Here is a 19624-nt window from a genome sequence, read left to right as displayed (position 1 = left end):
GGTACCAGCTACCATTTAATGAACATGTGCTGTGTGCTTGACATAACCCTGTGTGGTCCTTAGCAGCGCCCTGAGAGATGAGGCGATAGTATCACCGATTTCCAGAAGAGAAAATGAAGACTTAGAGAGGGCTCAGGTGGCCTCCCAGTGCCACATGCCCGGATGTGAGTGTTGGGTCGGCACCCCTTTTGTAAGTGGGTGTGTACTGCTAAACAGACGTGAGAGGACACCCTCTTCTAAAAGGTGGAATGTTGCCTGCTCTCGGGCACGTGTTGAGAGACTGTCAAGTCATCCTTTGGAATCAGGAAAACAAAGTGTGTGTTTCCTCGTCTGCTGTAAAGCATGGGAGGTTAGTTCAGGTGGCGTCTTACTTTTAGAGATGAACGCGCCCAAGAGACCAGGTGGGTTTACGTGGTTAGCCGATGGGTCTGTGCCAGTCTCCCCAACTCCTGCAGGCTCTCAGAGCGTGGACCTTCCCTCGGCGTCCTCAGGTGCAATGTGAGTGTACTTAGAGGAGCTAGCGTCTATCCTTCTGTGTTCTCAGTTTACTTAGTTGTACTCTTTTGGCTTTTAGTTATGTTGGAGTTGTTTTTGCTCTGTCTCTGTGACAGGGTTTGCCGTGCCCCTCAGTTGCAGCATCTTGCCTGGTGGAGATTCAGTGTGGTCGTCTTGGGTGCAGTTTGTCTGAGAAGCCAGGAGGTGGCAGTGTTTCCCAGGTGCTGCTGGCTGGTCGCGGTTTCCCTGCCAGGAAGAGGGCCGAACCTGGTGTGCTCTGTGCATGGAAATCACTGAGCCAGGAGGACGCTCGGGCGTCTGTGATGCCCTTTCACAGACACTAAAGCACGGGGCTTCCTGGAGCGAGGACAGCTGCAGCTGTCAGCTTTCTTTTATTAGAAGGAGCTGTTTGTTGAACTAACACTAGGCATTCGCTTGAGAAACAGGACAAAACACCTGATTCGCCATGTCTTAATGTTAGGCCCTGGGCAGTGGGAAGACTACTGATGATTATATTTAAATCAAAATGGAATTAACTTTGTTTTTCTTCTAGTAAATGTAATATATATTTGTTATTTTTTTTTAAATCTAGACTCTACAAAACAATAGAAGAAAGAATTTTTTTAAAAAGTCACTCTGATACCAGCTCTCTGTATAGAATAATTGTTAACATTTTGGCAGGTCTAAGTGTATAAGTACATACGCAGATGTGTAAACCACAGTGAACTCTTATCAAACATAATTTTGTTCCCTTGTGGATCTTCGTGCACGTGCATGTGGTTTTGTAGTTTCTGAGTCTGTGTAGTCTGTTGTATAGGACTGTGCTGTGCTGCTGTGTTTACCCACTCCCTTTTGGGTGGACATGCAGGTTTCTGTTATTAAGAGAATTGCAGTATATAGTCTCACTTCTACTTTGCTCAGTTGAATTATTTCTCAAGATGCAGTTTTAACTGTTGCCTGCAATTTGACATCTATGCATATTTTTAGTTATTTGAATACGTACTGCCAGATTATCTCCTGTGGGAAGTTCTTGTACCAAATTTAAGAGAGTGCTGGTTAACTCACACCTTCCCAGCACTGTTTGATACTTGCCCATACAGGTAGTGGTATCTCATTTTTCTAAGTTAGCGTTTCCTCATTACTAGTAAACTTAAAATCCGTATATTTCTAAAGGCAAAGAACTTCTACATAAGTAATTCCAAGAAAAATAATAATGGAAATTTAAATATTGTTAGAATTGAATCAAGGGATAATGAAAACATTGTATATCCAACTTCAGACACACTTAAAACACTGGATTATAGTCACCCTAAATGTTCATACAAGAAAAGAGGAAAACTTCAAAACTGAGGCATGAAACATCCAGCTTACTTACCAGTGTAAGAAATTAGAAAAAGAGTAGGTTTGCAGAAGGAAAGAGGGCTAAACGTAAGGCAAAAAATTTAATAGAGAGGATCAACTAACTGCTGATAGTTTGTTCTTTGGAGAAACGTAATAAAATAGAAAACCTTTCAGCCAGATTGATGAAAGGAAAAAAAGCAGAGATAAATGATACTGTAAGGAAAAAGAAATATACCACAGTAGAGATTTTAAAAATTTGTAAGAAAGCCGTGAAAAATTGTATGCCAGTAAATTTTAAAATTTAGAAGAAATGGAAAATTTCCCAGGAAAATTTAATTTAGGAAAACTGAAATAGAAGATGTCTATTGTCTAAAAACTCTTAAATTGAATTAGTCTTTTAAAATCCAAGCAAACAAGCAAACAATTTTCAGATAAGATCTTCTAAAGTGTCTTCCAGAGAATTTAAAAAAAAAAAGGAAAAAAGAAACTGGTGTAACTTATCTCGTATTCTCGTATGTAAGTTTGATACTCAACCAGATAAGGACAGTCCAAGAAGCGAGGATCGTAGGCTAATTCTACTTATGAATATAGACAGGTCAGTCCTAAAGGAAGTGTTACCACACCAAATCCATCAGTGTTTTCTTTTAAAATCATGACGTAATTGGGTTCAGGGATATGATGTATATGTAACAAGTTTAGGAGAATGGTAACACACTGATTCGGAAGGCGGTTTCCTGCAGAGGGAGGGGACGAGGCTGTGAGCTGGGAGAAGCCAGAGGGCATCAGTTGTAGTGTAACTGTGATTTTTTTAAGCTGGGTGGCGGTACATAAAGGTGCATTGTATTATTCTTTTTGCCCTTCTATATGTCTTAAATATTTCATACCCTAGTGTAAGCAGGCTCAACAGCTTTGTGAGTTTAATTGTCACTTTCAAATACTGTTTTTTTTTATGGAGTTACTTAAACACATCCCCTTGGCACTATACAAACCAGTTTTTAAAAACTTATCTATAAGCCAACATGAAATATAATAAAGCATACCACATATGCATTTTCATGGATATTGTGTTAGGGGGCTCATAGGGAAGAAGATGACTCTGAGCTCTTTTGCATTTGTATGAAAATAGGTGGCTTTGGAAGCAAAGTTTCAGGCAGACTAACTTAAGTTTTTTCCATGCCTGTTATTAAGATAAATAGTTGGAATTCTAGATAGATGAGAAATTTGATGCAGACTGGAGATTGAGAGGTTGGACTTTCTAGCATTCGCTCACCAAACAACTACTGAACATTTACTATGTCCCAGCTAAGGTGCTGGGCCGAGGGGATGCTCAGCCTTTCAGACATGCTCTTTGACCTCAGGAGGGTCGGGATGTAGGAGGTGAAGTGGACCATCCGGATGTTTAACTGTAGGTACCGTAATAGTCGCAGTTTGGAATATTTCTTCCCTAGTGGGAATTACTTTCCCCCATCTTTCCTATGGCAGTTTGGTTATTTTTTATTTTAAGGAAGTTTTGTGTGTGTGTGTGTGTATTTTCAGGAATAACCTAAGCTTTTTGAACTACTTTTAGGGGTAATCAATTCCTTTTTAATGCTGAGAATAAAGTTTACTCAGGTGGACCTTTTCTACCCATTGGTAAATTATTTAGCTACACTTAAAATTAGAAGGGGATCGGGGCCAGCCCCGTGGCCGAGTGGTTAAGTTTGTGTGCTCCACTTCGGTGGCCCGGGTTCGTGGGTTCGGACATGGCACCACTCATCAGGCTGTACTGAGGCGGCATCCCACCTGGCAGAGCTAGAAGGACCCACAACTAGCATATACAGCTATGTGCTGGCGGGCTTTGGGGAGAAGAGGAAAAAACAAGAAGATTGGCAACAGATGTTAGCACAGGGCCAATCTTTAAGAAAAAAAGCAGTTAGAAGGGATGTGATAGGCTGTCAGACGCTCTGTAGAAATTGAGGTGGTCTCTCCCACTGGGCTGCCGCTGTCGTATTTCAGAGGGATGTGACGTGCTCGGCTCTCAGAGTGAATCTTTATTAGTATTTGGTACTACTCTCTTGTTTTTCAAGGTGGATAAATTGCAAATGGGTCTTTCCTTTTTTGATACCGCTTCAGAAACGTGCAGGCTTTCGAGTCGGATGTCTTTTTTTTTTTAAGTACCGACTTCTTCATATTATATCCTTGATTTGAAACTTCCTACAGTAATAATGTTTTCTGAGATGCTTGCCAGGTTGCTCGTCTAAAATACGAAGACTTCCTAATTTATGATGAACTCTGCCCACGACCTCATTTTTAGAATTCAAGTTGCTGCAGTATAGAAACAGTCAGCAATTTTGAATTAATTTCAAGGCTTTTTTGCATTCACAAAGATTTGCTTTACTCTTTCTTTCTTGACTTACTCTCACCTCCTACATTGTCCTAAGTGAGTAGTTTAGTACTCAGAGTAGGAGATCTGAGTCCATTTGTTTTAGCCTGTTTGATGTAAAAAATCTGCGTGCAGCAGTGAATTTGACATGGTTTCCTCATATGTAGTTTCTCCTTAAGGAATGCTTTCTTGTAGCCTGTTCTCATGGGATGTCTATCAGGATTAGGTTTGGCTGCATATTACGAAACTCCAACATATGAGAGATTTAAGATAGAAATTGACTTTTCTCTCTAATTCCTGAAGTCTGGAATTAGGACATGCAGGGGAAATAAGGAGCTACACGGTATCGGGACTCAGGCTGCTTCTGCCTTACTGTTCTACCATCCTTACCTCATAGTCTCGTGATCCCAGATGGCTACTTGAATGCCAGCTCTCAAGTCCAAACTCCAGGCACCAAGAATTAAGAAGGGCAGAAAGGCAAAGGGGGTCTCTGCTGGCTTAGTTGCCGCTAGCCACACTTCCCAACGACACAAAACCGTTCCCTTTTATGTTTCATTGACCAGTGCAGAGTCACGTGGCCTCTTGGCTGTACCTGTCACTAGGGAGCCTAAGAAGTATGTGTTTTATTTCTGCCACGGCATACGCAGCTAGACGCCTGGTTCTAGTCATTGTGAAGGAGGGTGGAATGACTGCTGGGGTAAGCAGCTAGCAGCCTCCTCCTCAAACTTATTTCACAATTTTTGTGGGAACATAGAAAACCTGGTGGTGTCCAGATGGCTCAGTATCTGGGTTAGAATCTAATCATGGGAGGTGATGCTAAGCAATCTCTGCTCTGCCTGTTGGTTTGAACTGACTTCATTCATAATCACTGTCATTTTTGTGTTATTTCCCAGGTACATGTGCACAGTATTTTTCATACACTTGTATAATCCCTTCAACACTTCTCTGGTAGGCACCATCTATTCCATGTCACAGATGGGGAAACCGAGGCACAGGTGGATCACACAACACACACTGGGCTAGCCTGCTGCTTGAGATCAGCACTGGGGCCTGCTTCTGTCCACCTCTGTTTCTGTCATGGCCACTCCATCCCACCCCGGACACAGAGATCATTGGAGGTTACTCAGACAGACACAGGGAGCAGAGAAGCGGAAAGATGCACAGATTTAGGGAATATAAGAGGGAGAACATAGGATGCCGCTGAGGTCCGCTCGGCACACAGGACGGAATGCTCTGATGCTGGAGAGGAGCTGGAGCCTCGGTCTCACTTGTTGTCTTGTTCAGTCAGACCCCAGAAGGCAGAAAAACAGGATCGGGTGTCCTCTGCTTGGACTCTTGGCATGGTCGTTGTGTTAGTCATGTAATAATTCGAGTCCCCGTGGAGAGTACTAGCCCTTCATGTTGTGGCCGTCAGGGATCTTGAAGACAGTTATAGTAGTAGTATTACGATTTTCTGATTTTCTCTTTGTGCCTTAGGTAAGCTGCGTTGCCATTACTTATTTTTTAAGGTGCGGAAACCCAGTCAAAGAGAGGATTTTTTAGCTGGACATGGGTCACATGCTTAGTGAAGGGCTCAATTTTGTTTGTTGGTTGATTCATAGAGATGCTCCTATCATAGTTTTGAAAACACGTATTTTGGAAGAGTGTGGTCTTGATAAAAATGGTGTCATGCCGTTTATTCAAGCTCCTCCCTCCACACATAGGCTGTGAGCCCCTTGAGGACAAGAGGCTTGGCCTCATTCATTTTTTCTCCAGTGTTCTCAGTGTATAGAAGGTGTTCAGTGAGGGAATAGTGGCTGAATGACTAGTAAATGAGAAAGTCAGTTAGCAAATGTTATAATTAATATTTCTGCTTCTTTACGCTTAAGTCAATTACTGTACCCAAAATAGAGGAAAAATGGGTTATGCTTTTTATAGCCCTGGCAAGTTGTGTGAGGGGGTAGGGTACCATTGCTGGTTGGACGTTGGGACCGCAAAGCCCGCCTTTGCAGGTGGTGTCTGGAACGGCCGTGGCTGTGAAAGGCCAGAAGCAGGAGACAAGTCTGGTGAGCTCCTGGCCTGGAAAAGCTACTGATTAATTTTAAGGAATGAAAGTTAGGTCCAGATTTTGAAGGATTTTGTATGACATGTTACCTTTTAAAAAATGATGTTTTTAGTGGGAAAAAGAAGGGACATGATTTGATTTGAGTAACATTAGAAAAATAAAATAGATTCATTTCTTGCATTTTAGTTTTCAAGATTATTTGTTGAAAATAAATTAACAAAGCATTTGAGTTTTATGACCTGACTTTGTTTTGTTTTATTTCTCAGGATGTGATCTTCGTGGTGGGAAACCGAGTTTTCCAGCTACCCCAATGGATGCAGACAGTGATGTTGCATTGGACATTCTAATTACAAACGTAGTGTGTGTCTTTAGAACAAGATGCCATTTGAACTTAAGGAAGATCGCTTTGGAGGGGGCAAATGTAATTTATAAGCGTGATGTTGGAGTAAGTATCTGAATTCTGGTATGTGTGCTACAGAGCTCATTTTATAGTGCTCCAAATGATCACATAAACTGTGTTCATCCTGCAGGTAGTTTATGAGCCCCTGGTGGGGCGCTCAGTGTCCTGGAGTCGGTGGGGTCCTGCTGAAGGCCCTGCCTCAGGACAGTCGCTCTGGAGACACCTGTCTCCATGCCCTGCCGCAGGACACACCGGCCCCCAGACAGCCGCTGAGCCCTCAGGGTCTGTTAACGCAGGAGGGAACAGCTAGACTTTCATGTGTACTCGTTCGAATATCAGTGCATTAGAGTGATGCCCATACATATACACACACACAGTAATTTTTGTAGTACGATGTCATACCCCTCTTTAATTGGCCAAGCTAGTTGGTATTCTTTAGTAACAAATTGCTGAAAATATTATGGTTCATATCCTAACCTGGACATTTTGAATTCTAGTTTTTGTTAAACTCTTAATATTTAAAATAAAAGCTAGTAAGTTACTTTTAACCTTAGTGTTTTGAGATTAACAATATAAATGACAACGGATGTTCATTTGGCTTTTATAAACCAAAGAGTACTAAGATATATATCTTACTATACGTTTATTGTGAAAATTAGGACTGTGTATGAAGACTCTGTTTAAGCTCTAACAATAGTTGCCAGTATACCGTGGGAAATTATCATTAGTTCTTAGTACTAGAAACTAAGTGAAGATGAATTAAGTTCAGTTAAAAATTTCAGAGACTCACAATTAAAGATTTCAGGATGCCATTGTCATCAGTAATGCCATTGTCACTCTAAAAAAGGAATGAATGTGTCCAAAAAGAGGAAAGTGCCTGATGCTGCTTTGAAACTTCAGCATGCCCTACGGCGGTGAAGTCGTTTTTCTTAGGAAGGTTAACTGAAAAATCTGAGTTGATGGACAAGCTAGTGGTGGAAGACAGTTAAATGTACAATACGCTCAGTCCGGGGTTCCTCAGCCACTTGTGTATGAACTTTTATAATGTATTTTAGCTCACATTTTATTTTGGATCTTTGGTAAATTTTGTCTCCTCAGATTTAATAGCTTTCTAGTTTGATAATGTGGCATGTGACAGAGGAAGGGAGGAGCTCAAAATGTAACATGCTTCTTAAGGAGCAACATCTGATTCATTTATTTGTTACATTATTCAGCAAATATTTCATATTTCATGAAAGAAAAGTTGGAATGAAAATGTAAACTCACATGTTATCTTGGACCTTAATCCTTGACCTATTTATCCTCAGTCTGTAGGTAATTTCCTTCAAACCCGTAGCTTTAAATGTCTTTCATATCTAAGAAGTCTAAAATTACATCTCCAGCTCCAACATTTCTCCTACAGTCAAGATTTGCTTATCGAACTTGAATATGTAAGAGGCATCTCGACTGTGAGACACAATATCAAGTAGGGATGGGCACCATGATGCAGAATAAAGCAGGTGAGAAGTTAGAGAGCCAGCGAGAGGGGTCTTTTGGTGGAATGGTCAGGGAAGGCCTCTCTGTGGAGGTGGCATCTGGTGGGAGACCTGGATGAAGTGAGAATATGGAAGGAAGAGTATTCCAGATGAAAGCAGCAGCTACTGCAGAGCTCCTGAGGCATGGAACAAGGTTGGCGTGCGTGAGGATCCGTGCAGGTGGCACATTCCAGTGATGTGACCCGAGGGGAGTGAAATTTGAAGTCTTGACGTACTTGTAATATCTTGCTTTCAAGTGTGTGGTGAGAGATTTATACAGACCTTGTACTTTTAATTGATTAAGTTTCCTTTTGGGTTAAATGCTCTTTGTGTTCAGCTGGTCCTTGATTTCAGAATGGTAATTTGGAGAGGAGTTCCCTCAATCCTGGGTAAGCCTGGAGTGGCATTTCAACATGCAGATGGCCACAGAGCAGAACCACGTGTGGAAATTAGCACTTACCATGTAACGAGGATTGTTTTGTTTTGTTTTGCAGAAAGTATTAATGAAGCTTAGAAAACCTAGAATTACAGCCACAATTTGGTCCTCAGGAAAAATTATTTGCACTGGAGCAACAAGGTAGGTGTTGCTTGGGTTTGTAACCTTTGTTTTTAATTCTCTCCTCACGGGAAGGAGAGTGTCGTAGATTTAGCCGCGTGTACAGTTAGTTATGGCCCTCGGTGTAGACTGACCCGTGTGACCGGCGGTCTTCTCTCCTTAAACCACAGTGAGGAAGAAGCGAAGTTCGGCGCCCGGCGGCTGGCGCGCAGCCTGCAGAAACTGGGCTTCCAGGTAACTTTCTGAAGAGCGTCCAAGCTGCAGACGTTCAAGCGTTTCTTTTTGTAAAGTTAAAACTTGTCGTTTAATAGACTAAAGAAAGCCCCACAGAAGCTCCTCTTATGATTGACCTTTTTCTAGGCTTTTTATACTATCTTTCAGTACAAAAATGTAGTAGTAAAACTTGCCCCCGTGGGTGTTTGTAGAGGGTCCTGGCTTTTCCCAGATCCCTTTCCCCGGAGACAGACTTGTTTCCTCACAAGGTAACTGTCTAGTCGACTCTTCAGCTTTGTCACTTCTCACCAAAAAAATCGTCCTTGTGATCATGTCGAGAGTGGTATGTCAGGCTGAGTAGAGCTGCAGCCCCATGGACATGCACACACTGGCTGGCAGGCTCTCACACTCGTAGAAAGGTCACCATCGCTGGCAGGTCAGTCTTACCAAATACAACTTCGTAGAAGCATAAATTTGAGTAAAATGAGTACGTGTTGTAGACTTGCTGGGTCACTTGCGAGTGGTGAGTAAATGACAGAAAGAGAAGGTGGGCTGTGCGCTCTGCAGAGGTGGGCCTGGGCCCTTTCGGATTTGGACGGGAAATGATGGGGGCTGAGCTGCTCTCTCGTGACCCCGTCTCCTCTGAGGCAGAGGTGACAGAGGCACTGAGGTGCGGGGAGGGGCTGTCCTTGCTGGAGGAGAGCGGCCGTGTGGAGAGCCCTGGGTGCTGGTGGGCCACTCTGCACGGCTGTATGACTTTCTGCACCAGCTCTGTGCCGGCCCTGAGTTGGAGGATGGTTGGTTCATCCAGAATTGCGGTTTTACAGGAACATGTGAAAAGATAGCGGGATAAGATCATTCAAGATGTTGATAGGAGTGGCTGAAGTTACTAATATTGAGAGGACATTATTTTCAGCCTTGGAGCTTCTTTTCTTAGTGTAATATTAGAAATGTTGAGAGAAATCCTAGTTGGTTATAAACATTTTTATCACTCTCTCCCCCAAGGGAACACAACATCCAACATCTAAGCTCACCGACCCGTCCTTTTACTGACTGCGTGGAGGCAGGTCTGACCCTCAGAGTTCAGGGCACACTCACTAGTTACTGAGTGTTAAGTGACAGCTTTTCCATTTTGACTTTTTAAGGAGGACTCTGCTTTAAATTTTTGTCCTCACTATTTTCTCTTTTATCCTAGTAGATTGAATATTCCATTTAAAGTATTAAAAAATTCAACTAAATCTAAGGTTCAAAAGACCCCAGATGTACTGTTTTAATCCTGTGATTATCTCAGGCTTTATTTATTTTTTTAGTGAAGTTTTTGAGGTTTTTTTTCCCTTTAATTATAACATTACAGATTTACAGATAATTTAAAGTACTAAATCCACGCTTCTGATGTTTGCTTTATCTTATTTGCTCTCATTTAAGGATTGGAACTTAATTATTAAGATTGCCCTGATGAGCAGATTTTTTGTTTCAAAATAATTCATTGAGTTTTACTTCTCTCCTAAAGGTAATATTTACAGATTTTAAGGTTGTTAACGTTTTGGCGGTATGTAACATGCCGTTTGAAATCCGTTTGCCAGAATTCACAAAGAACAATAGACCTCATGCCAGGTAGGTCTTTGAAGAATCAAGATAACTAACCAAATTTGAAATTACTCATCAGGCTACAAATACATATATTAATTGTCTTTTTTTGTGTAGTTACGAACCTGAACTTCATCCTGCTGTGTGCTATCGGATAAAATCTCTAAGAGCTACGTTACAGATTTTTTCAACAGGAAGTATCACAGTCACAGGTATTCTATGATATTGAAACCACGCTTGCCAGTCATGGATGGAATGAGATAAGAGCTGCCCCTACCAGAACAGAAATATTGTCTCATTTGTCCCCTTCAGGAGAAGCAGTCTCCTGGCTTTTAACGCTGTGGATTAGTTTCACCTGCTTCTTCATCCTGTTTTTAAATCTTGCATATACTATTTGGTGTCTCTCTTCTCTCCCTCCTCATCATCTTAGTGAGAGTCCCCGTGTGGTTCCGTGGAGCTGTAGGTCATTGCTCATTGCTCTCTAGTATCCAGTGTGTGAACTTACTCTCCACAGGCAGTGGGGGAGTTTTCAGTGTGGAGTTGTTAAGAATGTTCTAGTCTATGTTTTTATAGTATGATTTTTTAATTTATGATATCTTGTATTTAAAATACCCGAGAAACCCATTTTATGAACTTCGTAGAGGTTTTACGTAGGCAAAATACTCAAAGGTAATTGATAGCTGTTTGTTACATTTTATGTGTATTTTGTTACATCTTTTGAGTCTTTAAGTATTTGGAAGGGGTGGTTTCAAAATAGTGACATGGAAGTCACAGGGTAGCATTAGCATGCCGAATGATTTTTAAAGGTACTGTGGTTATAATTATTCAGAGACAGTACTTGGGAGTCAGGCCCAACCTTCAGCAAAACTGAGATAAGAGTCCTTGAAGTTTTCTTTTTATTTCTTCAATCCTTAGAGGAGGATAAAGTATTAATTGACCCCTTTAGATGCTTGACAGATAAGCTTGAGTTTTGGCTCGTCTGTGGGTTTTTGCATCTGCCTTGGAGTCTTGTGAAGTATATTGCCGGGGCTGTGCCTGAATCTTAAAATGGAGTGGTGGGTACACGTCTGTTTCCGCTATCTGTTTCTACATTTTCGAGTCCAGACTTCTGAGAGGCCCCAAATTCTATTGATAAGTTTCTGCTCTGTTAAGTTTAGAGTAAAACAATGCATATATAAAATCTTTATTTATTGTGTTAATCATTAAGCAACACAATAGCAAACAAGACAGTTGACCTGGTTAATAAGTATGCATTACATATTTACATCTGGAATATACTATGGCATGTTAACACTTCGGTGAACACACACATGAGTGGTTCCCATGGGCAGAGCGCTGTCCTGTGTGGAGGGGCGAGTGGACGGGGGTGTGTCAGCGCCGTCGGAGTTCATGGCAGGTGCATATGTTCCTTTTCAGGATGTTTCAATGTTAGTGAAACCATTTTTATTCAAAGTAAATTTTATGGAAATATTTTTCATTGTCCTTTTTAATGTTTCTTTTTGGCTGTTTAAAAGATCACAGTGTTAAAGTTATTCCTAGTGTTATCTGGACTAGCGAATAAGTAGCATCACCTTGTGCCTTCTCTTCTGTTGACTGGGAAGCAGTGAGGGTGAGAGGGCAGGTCTGTAACGAACACGGGGACACCCAGTAGTAGCCCGCTGTGGGGCTGTGGACTGCAGACCACGTGGTGTGGACAGCCCTCTGCTTGCCCAGCACTCGGGGGCAGCTTTGTGTCCTCTCCCGGCTTCCTCGACACTCCTTTGAGCCTCACTCGAAGGCTAACCAAAAGCCAGACCAGGTGACCACAGGACAGTGGTCTCTGGTCCCACCTGTCACGCTTCCCTCGAGAAGCACGTCCCCACACTTTCCTCCTCCGTGGTGATGTGTGTGTGGTTTGCATGTTCACTCTTTCACTCTGGTCCCTGAAACAGAACGAGTAACCTCAGCTTCTGTTTCAGATTCTCTTGAATTGTCCAGAAGAAATGTTTATTGTCCTGGTTTTTATGGTGACTGTGGGTATATAATTACATAAGTGAAGATTTTTTTAAAACAATTAACGTGATGTCCTGAACTGCTTGGATATCTTTAATTCTGGGAAATCAGCTTTCCTCTGCTTTCCTTGGCCTCCTCTCACTGCCCCCCCCCCCCCCCCCCGTGTGTTACAGGCCCAAACGTCAAGGCTGTGGCTACTGCTGTGGAACAGATTTACCCGTTCGTGTTTGAAAGCAGGAAAGAAATTTTGTAACTCGTCACTTAATTGGTTAGAATCCCTAACTGAGCACCTTTTAAAACCTGCTGCACATTGGACTCAAAACAGAAGGAGAACTGGACCAAGAGTAACTGAGGAAAGACTCTGAAGACCGCCATCGTTCACAGCTACAGTGTAAGCTCCGCCCGGTGGATCTTAGCTCAGACCTTGCTGTAATGTAAAAGGAAGTTTACAAGACGTGACGTTGCTGCTTTTACACGAGGACGTTCTATTTATTTTCGCAGGAATTCTCATGTCCCCATAGCAGAGCTGTCACAGTGTGCACTACCTTCGTTGTTTCGTTGTTGTCGTTATTTTTTCCCAGTTTGAGCTCATGTGTTTTATTTGTGAATAGCCTTTTACATTTTTGTATGCTGAATATGGGCACCAAAGAACCTGTAAAAGTTACCTTTTCAATTGAATGTGCACAAATAAAAGTTTGGAAAAGATCTCTCCTCATATCCATTCTGTAACTTTCATTCCTCATTTTCTATTTTAACAAGAATTGTATTCATAATTCTTTTTTTTTTAATCTATGCAAGCTTAGACTTTTGCTAAAGTGCGTTGGCTTCTTTTTGAAGTGTATTTTGTACATATATGCCACATGTGTATAGTATCTTTTAATGCTCTGTTACCAAATATCAAATAGAAGTTTTTTTCTTGCAGATTAGACATGAAAATGTGTATAGAAATTCTAGGGAACTGGAGTAGAACTTTATAGATTAAGCATAATGTTTTACGTTGCTAATTTAATATGATGGAAAATGTTAAATATCTTTTAAAAGTTACAAAATTGTAGTTTTAAAAGGAGAAACCTCTTACCTACGAGATGGATGTGAGGAAGAAGCTGTGCCGGGTTGTGCCTCGGATGCGCCTGTGTTGCTCTGGAAGGACTCAGCTCTGGTTGTAGGAAGGTCGTGATGTCAGGCTGGTGCTCAAGGCTCTAATATGCGCCTTGTCAGAAGCTGATGCATTGTGCTGTTTTACAAGAAGTGCCCACAAGCTGCCTCTGTGCCACAGGATAATTATAATAGAGTTCAACTTGAACTTGAAAGCCATTTTGCAAGATATGTCCTTTCCCTTGCTGTGTCTTATTTGATGGAGCTGTAGAGTGACTATTCGGTATATGGGATTGCTACTCCTAAGGTCATAAGAAATGTGCATTTGTGAAACAGCGCCTCTGGCCCACCCCTGAGCCCCGGAGTGGGAACGCAGGATCAGCCGCAGCTGTGCTCCGATGCGCATGTAGGAGGTTAGTGTCAGCGGCAGTGGTTTCACCGAGGAATAAAGCTGAGTGTAGAGTCAAGCTGAGTGTAGAGTCCAGTTAGCTCTCAGTTACGACTTAATGGAGACAGTGTTGCAACACGATCTTCCACTAATACCTGAATTCCCAAAAAGTTTGGAAACCTGTTGGAAAATTGCAACATCTTAACCTCCATGTTCCAGCACTGTTTCTGTTTTCCTTCCCGTATTATAAAATCTTGAAACCTAGCCTAAGCACTGCACTGAACAGTACCTAATATTTTATGTTTGTTTTTATCTTCTTCTCGATGCCTTCCCCTCCCCCGCCTCTCACTCCCTCCTAAGTGAGGGGCAAAGGCGAACTTATATTTTCTTTCTTGTGAAAGACTTAATTGTGATTTTCAGACTTCTGTTCTTTTTTTACATTTGTGTTTATTAGCTTCATTTCAAGATCCAGTAGGATAGGTAGCCACATTAGATATAGAGAATAAAATTCAGTGAAGTAGTTATAGGTACTAGGTAGACTGTTTTAAAAATTTGATATTTTCCACTTAGTTTTAATTAACAGTAATAAGTGACCTCCTGTTTTGCAATGTTCACAAAGAAGAAATATAGAAAGGGGGCAGAAACATGATGATATGGCAAGGTGCAGATCCAGATCTCGTAACAGGTAGATCAGGAGCTCAGCAAAATGCTTCCTCAGAACCGAGGAAGAAAGACAATCTGGTCTGGGTTCAGGGCTGCAGTGTGAGCATTGCGTGCAAAGGGTCGTTGGTGACCCCAAAACTTAAACCTGGGGAGAGAGGAGCATGTCGGGTGTTTTCTGCTGGCTTTTCACAAGTGCTGTAAATTTTTTATAAATAAAACTGTGAATATATACATACAAATTATAAGTATTTCCATTTTTTGTTTTTGAACTCAAAAAGCTCTGATTGGGAGTGTTTTGGGTTAAAATTAGTGTGAAGACAATTGTTTAGTTTTAGACTGAGGATAAAAGAAAAATATGAGTGTTGAAGACACTGAAATCATTACTGATAAACCTACTAGGGTTATAATCAATTTCCTGCCCATTTACAATGAATGACTAAGCCAAAAACTAGCTAAAGTGTATATAGTGTTTGAACTTCGAAGGAAATGTAACAATCTTCTTAAATACCTTACAATCTGTGATGCTTGGGAAAGAAAAAAATGCATATTGATTATCTGTCTTGATTTTTCTTTTTGAATCTCAGCATATAATTCTACCGACGATTTGTAATAAACTTCTAATCCTCTACAGAACACACTTTCTTTTCTCCTTCTAAAACCAACAAATGAACAGAAAACAATTCGTGCTCAGACTTGCTGAGGAAATGCACTGCAGCAGAACTACGATCTCAGATCTCCTCTCCTCGTAACTGCCCCACCGATTTCAGTCTAGACGGCACATTTCAGAGGCAAGACTGGCAGTCATTCTCCTGAGTCTCTGATGATAGTTCCACTGTTGCCTGCATAGACTGTAGTCTCATTACTCTGTCATAAGGAAATGTAGTGGGGCAGGCAGCCTTATATCAAACTGGGGCAGTTTGTTACTGGCTAATAGGAAAATTCCAAGCTAAAAAAGAAAGGATTTTTGACTCTCAGGATGCTCTTTTCTTCAGGTTAATCATATTTTGTATCCTTTTTCAAGTTAAATTGCTCATAGTTTTAAGTTGTGTGTCTTCCATAGCTTGTAATATTAGTGATCCGATGGGTTACTACTTAAGTGGTTTGAGAGTCTTTATTGTAGATTTTTCAGTCATACCCAAATTCTATGGGTAAAATGCCTCAACAAGTCTGACAATTCAGCTGGAGAAAGACGGAAGAGAGCAATGCCTTGAAAACCCGTGTCGGGTACAGCAGCCATCTCTGTTCCGTCATAGAGAACAACCCCGGGAGGGAGCTGTCCTGGTGACTGAATGTCATCTGTCACGTCTGCAGCTACCTAAAGTCAGCACCATGATGGCCTATGTGCCACACCTGAGGTGGAGACAGTCCTGAGGAGGCAAGGGCTGCAGGAGACTGGGTCGCTGTTGAGTTATTGTGAAAGCCTTGCAAAGAGAGAATTTTAGAAGCTTCATTTAACAGCTTAAACCTAATTGCTTAGAGATCTGTAAATAACTTAATGGCCTGCTCCTCTTTTAATGGTTTACTAACAGCTATTTCTAAATAAATATGGTCCCAGGATTTTGAAATTGCCTTTTCTATTCATATTTTTAAAAATGGATGGGGAAATACTTATTTCTCTCTGCTGTTTGCAGAATTGTTTCTTTTAATATTTTATAATACTAATATGAAATTCGTAAAAGGATATTTTGCATTACATTGTAGTTCATAATTCATAAAATAAGCTGTGTCATCTTCATACTCGTTGAACTGTAATGAGGAGTTCACCTAGGATCCTCACCAGGAGCCTATCCTAACCTAGAAGGTGTGCCATTGTCCACACTGCGTCCTGATGCTTTTCTACACAAGACCTCGTGCAAGGAGCGTCTTAGTGGGCGAAAGCCGGGACGCTCGTGTTTGGAACACTCCTGTGTCTGAGTCATGAAGCTGCAGCTGGCCTCTGTCCACACAGACCTCAAGTAAAAGTTGATCGCATCGCTAGTTCATAGTCTTTCACAAGCTGCTCTGTGAAAAAGGCTGGAAATACTGCACCAGCCGGTATTTTTTTGGCCTGCTATCCTGCTCAGAGTAAGAAAGAGGTTACTTGGGACCCTGTACCTCGTCTACCTTTTGTGGTTCCTTTTAGGGGTGGGTGGAGATTAAAGATCGTCTTTGTAATTTCAGGGCGTTTCTTTAAAACTGGCTCCATTCCACTGAAGAGAGAGCACGGGCGCAGTCTGAGACACGCTTCCGCTCTGCTCTCAGCCTCCATCAACTCCATGAGGTCCTCAGGGCGTTAGGTCTCTGGAGAAAGCTGCCCGGCTTGTCCCCTCTCACACAGCTTTTTACACTCCGAGAGCTGCTCCTGGGGTTTTCTCTCCTGAAGCTGTTTGGGCACTAATTCCTCTTGGTGATGACTCATAAAACAAATGTTGTTTTTCACATAGTTCCTGAAAGAGAAAGAAGCGCTAGAAAATATCATTCTTAGTTTACAGAACTTGAAAGAAATGTGCAGGCTATTATTTTTTAAATTACCCTGTGGGGTAATGTTTTAGCTACGCAAAAAAGACATTTATTGCCAAGCCTTGGTGCCTCGTGAAATTCAGGATACGCCAGCACTTTGTCAGTGTCATGAGGGTCAGCTGGGGGTCTCCCGAGAACACGGCCGCATCATTCCTGTCTGCAGGGAACAGGTCCAAGGACAGTAGGATGTGAACCTAATGGCGATAACATCCCAGATCCTACTTCACTTTTTTCATTTCTTGAACTCTGCCAATATGCTATATTTATGCCTACATTGTCTGCCTTCTGCATTATTCCCTTGCTCCTGCTTTAACAAATTCTTTTCTACAGGATTCTTCTCGTCAACATAAAAATATGTTCTAGTATCTTACGTTTACTTAAAAACAAGAGGAGGCCGTCTTTGAACCTCCCTCCCTTTCAAATATCTTTTCCTATAATTTAACCAGTTAGTCAGTGGCTGCAGCATGCCTGCTACTGTGGATAAAGACTCCTGCTTTCAAGGACGTTACCTTGTCCTAGAGGAGACCAGCACTGAACGAAGAGTATAATTGCAAGTCGTGAACGTGCTAATGAGGAAAGTAACAGGAAAGGAAGAGGACAAAGTTGAGGGGGACTCTGTCATATTGTGGGCATCTCTCAAGTGACGTTTGGGGCGCCTGCTCAGTGGCGCAGCGGTTAAGTGTACACGTTCTGCTTCGGCGGCCTGGGGTCCGCTGGTTGGGATCCCGGGTGCAGACAAGGCACTGCGTGGCAACCCATGCTGTGGTAGGTGTCCCACATATAAAATAGAGGAAGATGGGCACGGATGTTAGCTCAGGGTCCGCCTTCCTCAGAAAAAAAAGAGGCGGGTTGGCCGATGTTAGCTCAGGGCTAATCTTCCTCAGAAAAGAAAAAAAAAAAAGCGACGTTTGATCAGACACTGGAATGAAGTGTGAAGAATTGCAAGTAAAGTGTGTTTACAGAGAGACTAGTGTGGCCAGAGCGTAGCCAGGACGTGGGTGACAGAGATGAGGTTGGAGGGGTGAGTAGCAGCCATAGTAAGAAGTTTGCATTCTGTTCAAAATGTAGTTTGAGCCATAGGATTTTGAGCTGAGGAATGACGGTCTTTAGATCACTCTACAGGACAGACTAGAGTGCAGAGCTGGAAGGCCAGTTTGGAGGTTAGCATCGTGCAGGTGAAAGATGGCGGCTTGGATGGAGAATGGTACTGTGGGAAGTGTCAGAGGCATGACACGTTTCATTAACAGAGCTGATGACGTACTGGCAGTGTAGATGCGGGGTGCAGGGGATAGCGTGGGTGACTCCTGAGCTGCTGGCCTGAGGAACCCCCTTCTCAGCCCCCAGCAGGAGGCTTGTGGAGGAGTGTGTGTGTGTGTGTATGTGTGTGTGAATGAGACTGGGAGTCCGGAGGTGTGTGTAGGTCATGCCAAGCTAGAGATGCCTGTGAGACGTTCCAACAGACAGTGTTAGGTAGGCAGGCAGATCTGGAATTGGAAAGCCAGGTAAAGGTCCCAGCCTGGAGATCCACTTTTGGGAATCGTCAACTTAGGGGTGGCGTACAGAGCCGCGGGCATAGATCTCGGAAGTGAGTGTAGGCAGAGGAGAGATCTAAGGACCGAGTCCTGGGCACTACTGTATTCCAAAGGGTGGAGGAGGAGCAAGAGGAGGCCAAGGAGACCACGGAGTGACTGAGGGAGGAGGAAGGGCAGGGAAGCATGGTATTCCAGGACACAAGTGAAAGAAACGTGTTTGAAGATAGGAAGCACGAGGAACTGGCAAGTGCTGCTGGGAAGTCAAGTGATGCGGGACGGAGGCCTGCGCCTGAGGTTTGATAACTTGAAAGTCATAAGCCGCCTTCGGAGTAAGACAACGGGAAAGAACGCTTGAGTGGAGTGAGTTCAGAAAGACTGGAAGGTGAGGACATGGAGACAACAGACATGGAGCGCTCTAGAACATGAAAGTCCGGGCAGGAAACGGGGCGCACCTGGAGGGAATCTGAGGTCTAGGGAGGTGTTTGTTTATGATGGGCAACAGTGCAGCTCGTGTGTGTGTGCCCACGTGCCTGGGGGCACAATGATAATCCCATAGAAGGGGGATATTGATGCCATACTCGGTGCTCAAATGGAAGCACTGGCCTTTGCGACCAGGCAGAGGCTGTGGGCATGGACATGGGTAGGTGAGTAGATGACGTGGAGGATGAGGTGGTCTCTACTTCTGCTGTCTCAGTGACCTGAAAAAGCAAGATCAGCAGAGCGTAGGGAAGTGGGAAGGAGCGCTGGAAGCTCGAGGGTGGTGCACGGTGTGCGGTACTCATCTTGGAGAGCAGGAGAGCCACCCGCTGGGGAGATGCAAGATGTTCTGGTAGGCCTGCTTGAGATTCATGTTCATCCCTTGAAACTAGTCCTGTCAGCATCGTCGTGTGTTTTCTTGAGCCATGTTTAGCTCCTCGGATGCAGGGATGAAATAAGCTAAGTC

General features: G+C 42.8%; 2 protein-coding genes across 7 annotated transcripts in view; one reads left to right on the top strand and one right to left on the bottom strand.

Moving 5' to 3' along the window:
- The window catches only part of TBPL1 (TATA-box binding protein like 1), a 29460-nt gene extending 16251 nt beyond the window's left edge, over window positions 1-13209 (top strand). Inside the window, exons 2-7 of the mRNA XM_046675577.1 lie at window positions 6509-6687; window positions 8651-8733; window positions 8883-8946; window positions 10436-10539; window positions 10630-10724; window positions 12678-13209. Coding sequence (XP_046531533.1) covers window positions 6553-6687; window positions 8651-8733; window positions 8883-8946; window positions 10436-10539; window positions 10630-10724; window positions 12678-12757 — 561 coding nt within the window. The 5' untranslated portion in view covers window positions 6509-6552 and the 3' untranslated portion in view covers window positions 12758-13209. The remainder of the gene's footprint in view (window positions 1-6508; window positions 6688-8650; window positions 8734-8882; window positions 8947-10435; window positions 10540-10629; window positions 10725-12677) is intronic.
- The window catches only part of SLC2A12 (solute carrier family 2 member 12), a 77460-nt gene that overhangs the window by 4530 nt on the left and 53306 nt on the right, over window positions 1-19624 (bottom strand). For 3 of the 6 annotated variants that reach the window (XM_046675571.1, XM_046675574.1, XM_046675572.1), the window contains one exon: window positions 13350-17076. In XM_046675571.1, the coding sequence (XP_046531527.1) occupies window positions 16923-17076 (154 nt within the window). In that variant the 3' untranslated portion in view covers window positions 13350-16922. Of the gene's footprint in view, window positions 1-10730; window positions 12435-13349; window positions 17077-19624 lie in introns of those variants that run through there. The other 3 variants (XR_006890614.1, XR_006890615.1, XR_006890613.1) reach the window with 3 other exon arrangements.

The sequence above is a fragment of the Equus quagga genome, chromosome 11 (assembly GCF_021613505.1).
Source record: "Equus quagga isolate Etosha38 chromosome 11, UCLA_HA_Equagga_1.0, whole genome shotgun sequence".
NCBI lineage: Eukaryota > Metazoa > Chordata > Mammalia > Perissodactyla > Equidae > Equus > Equus quagga.
This window is presented reverse-complemented; position numbering and strand designations above follow the sequence as displayed.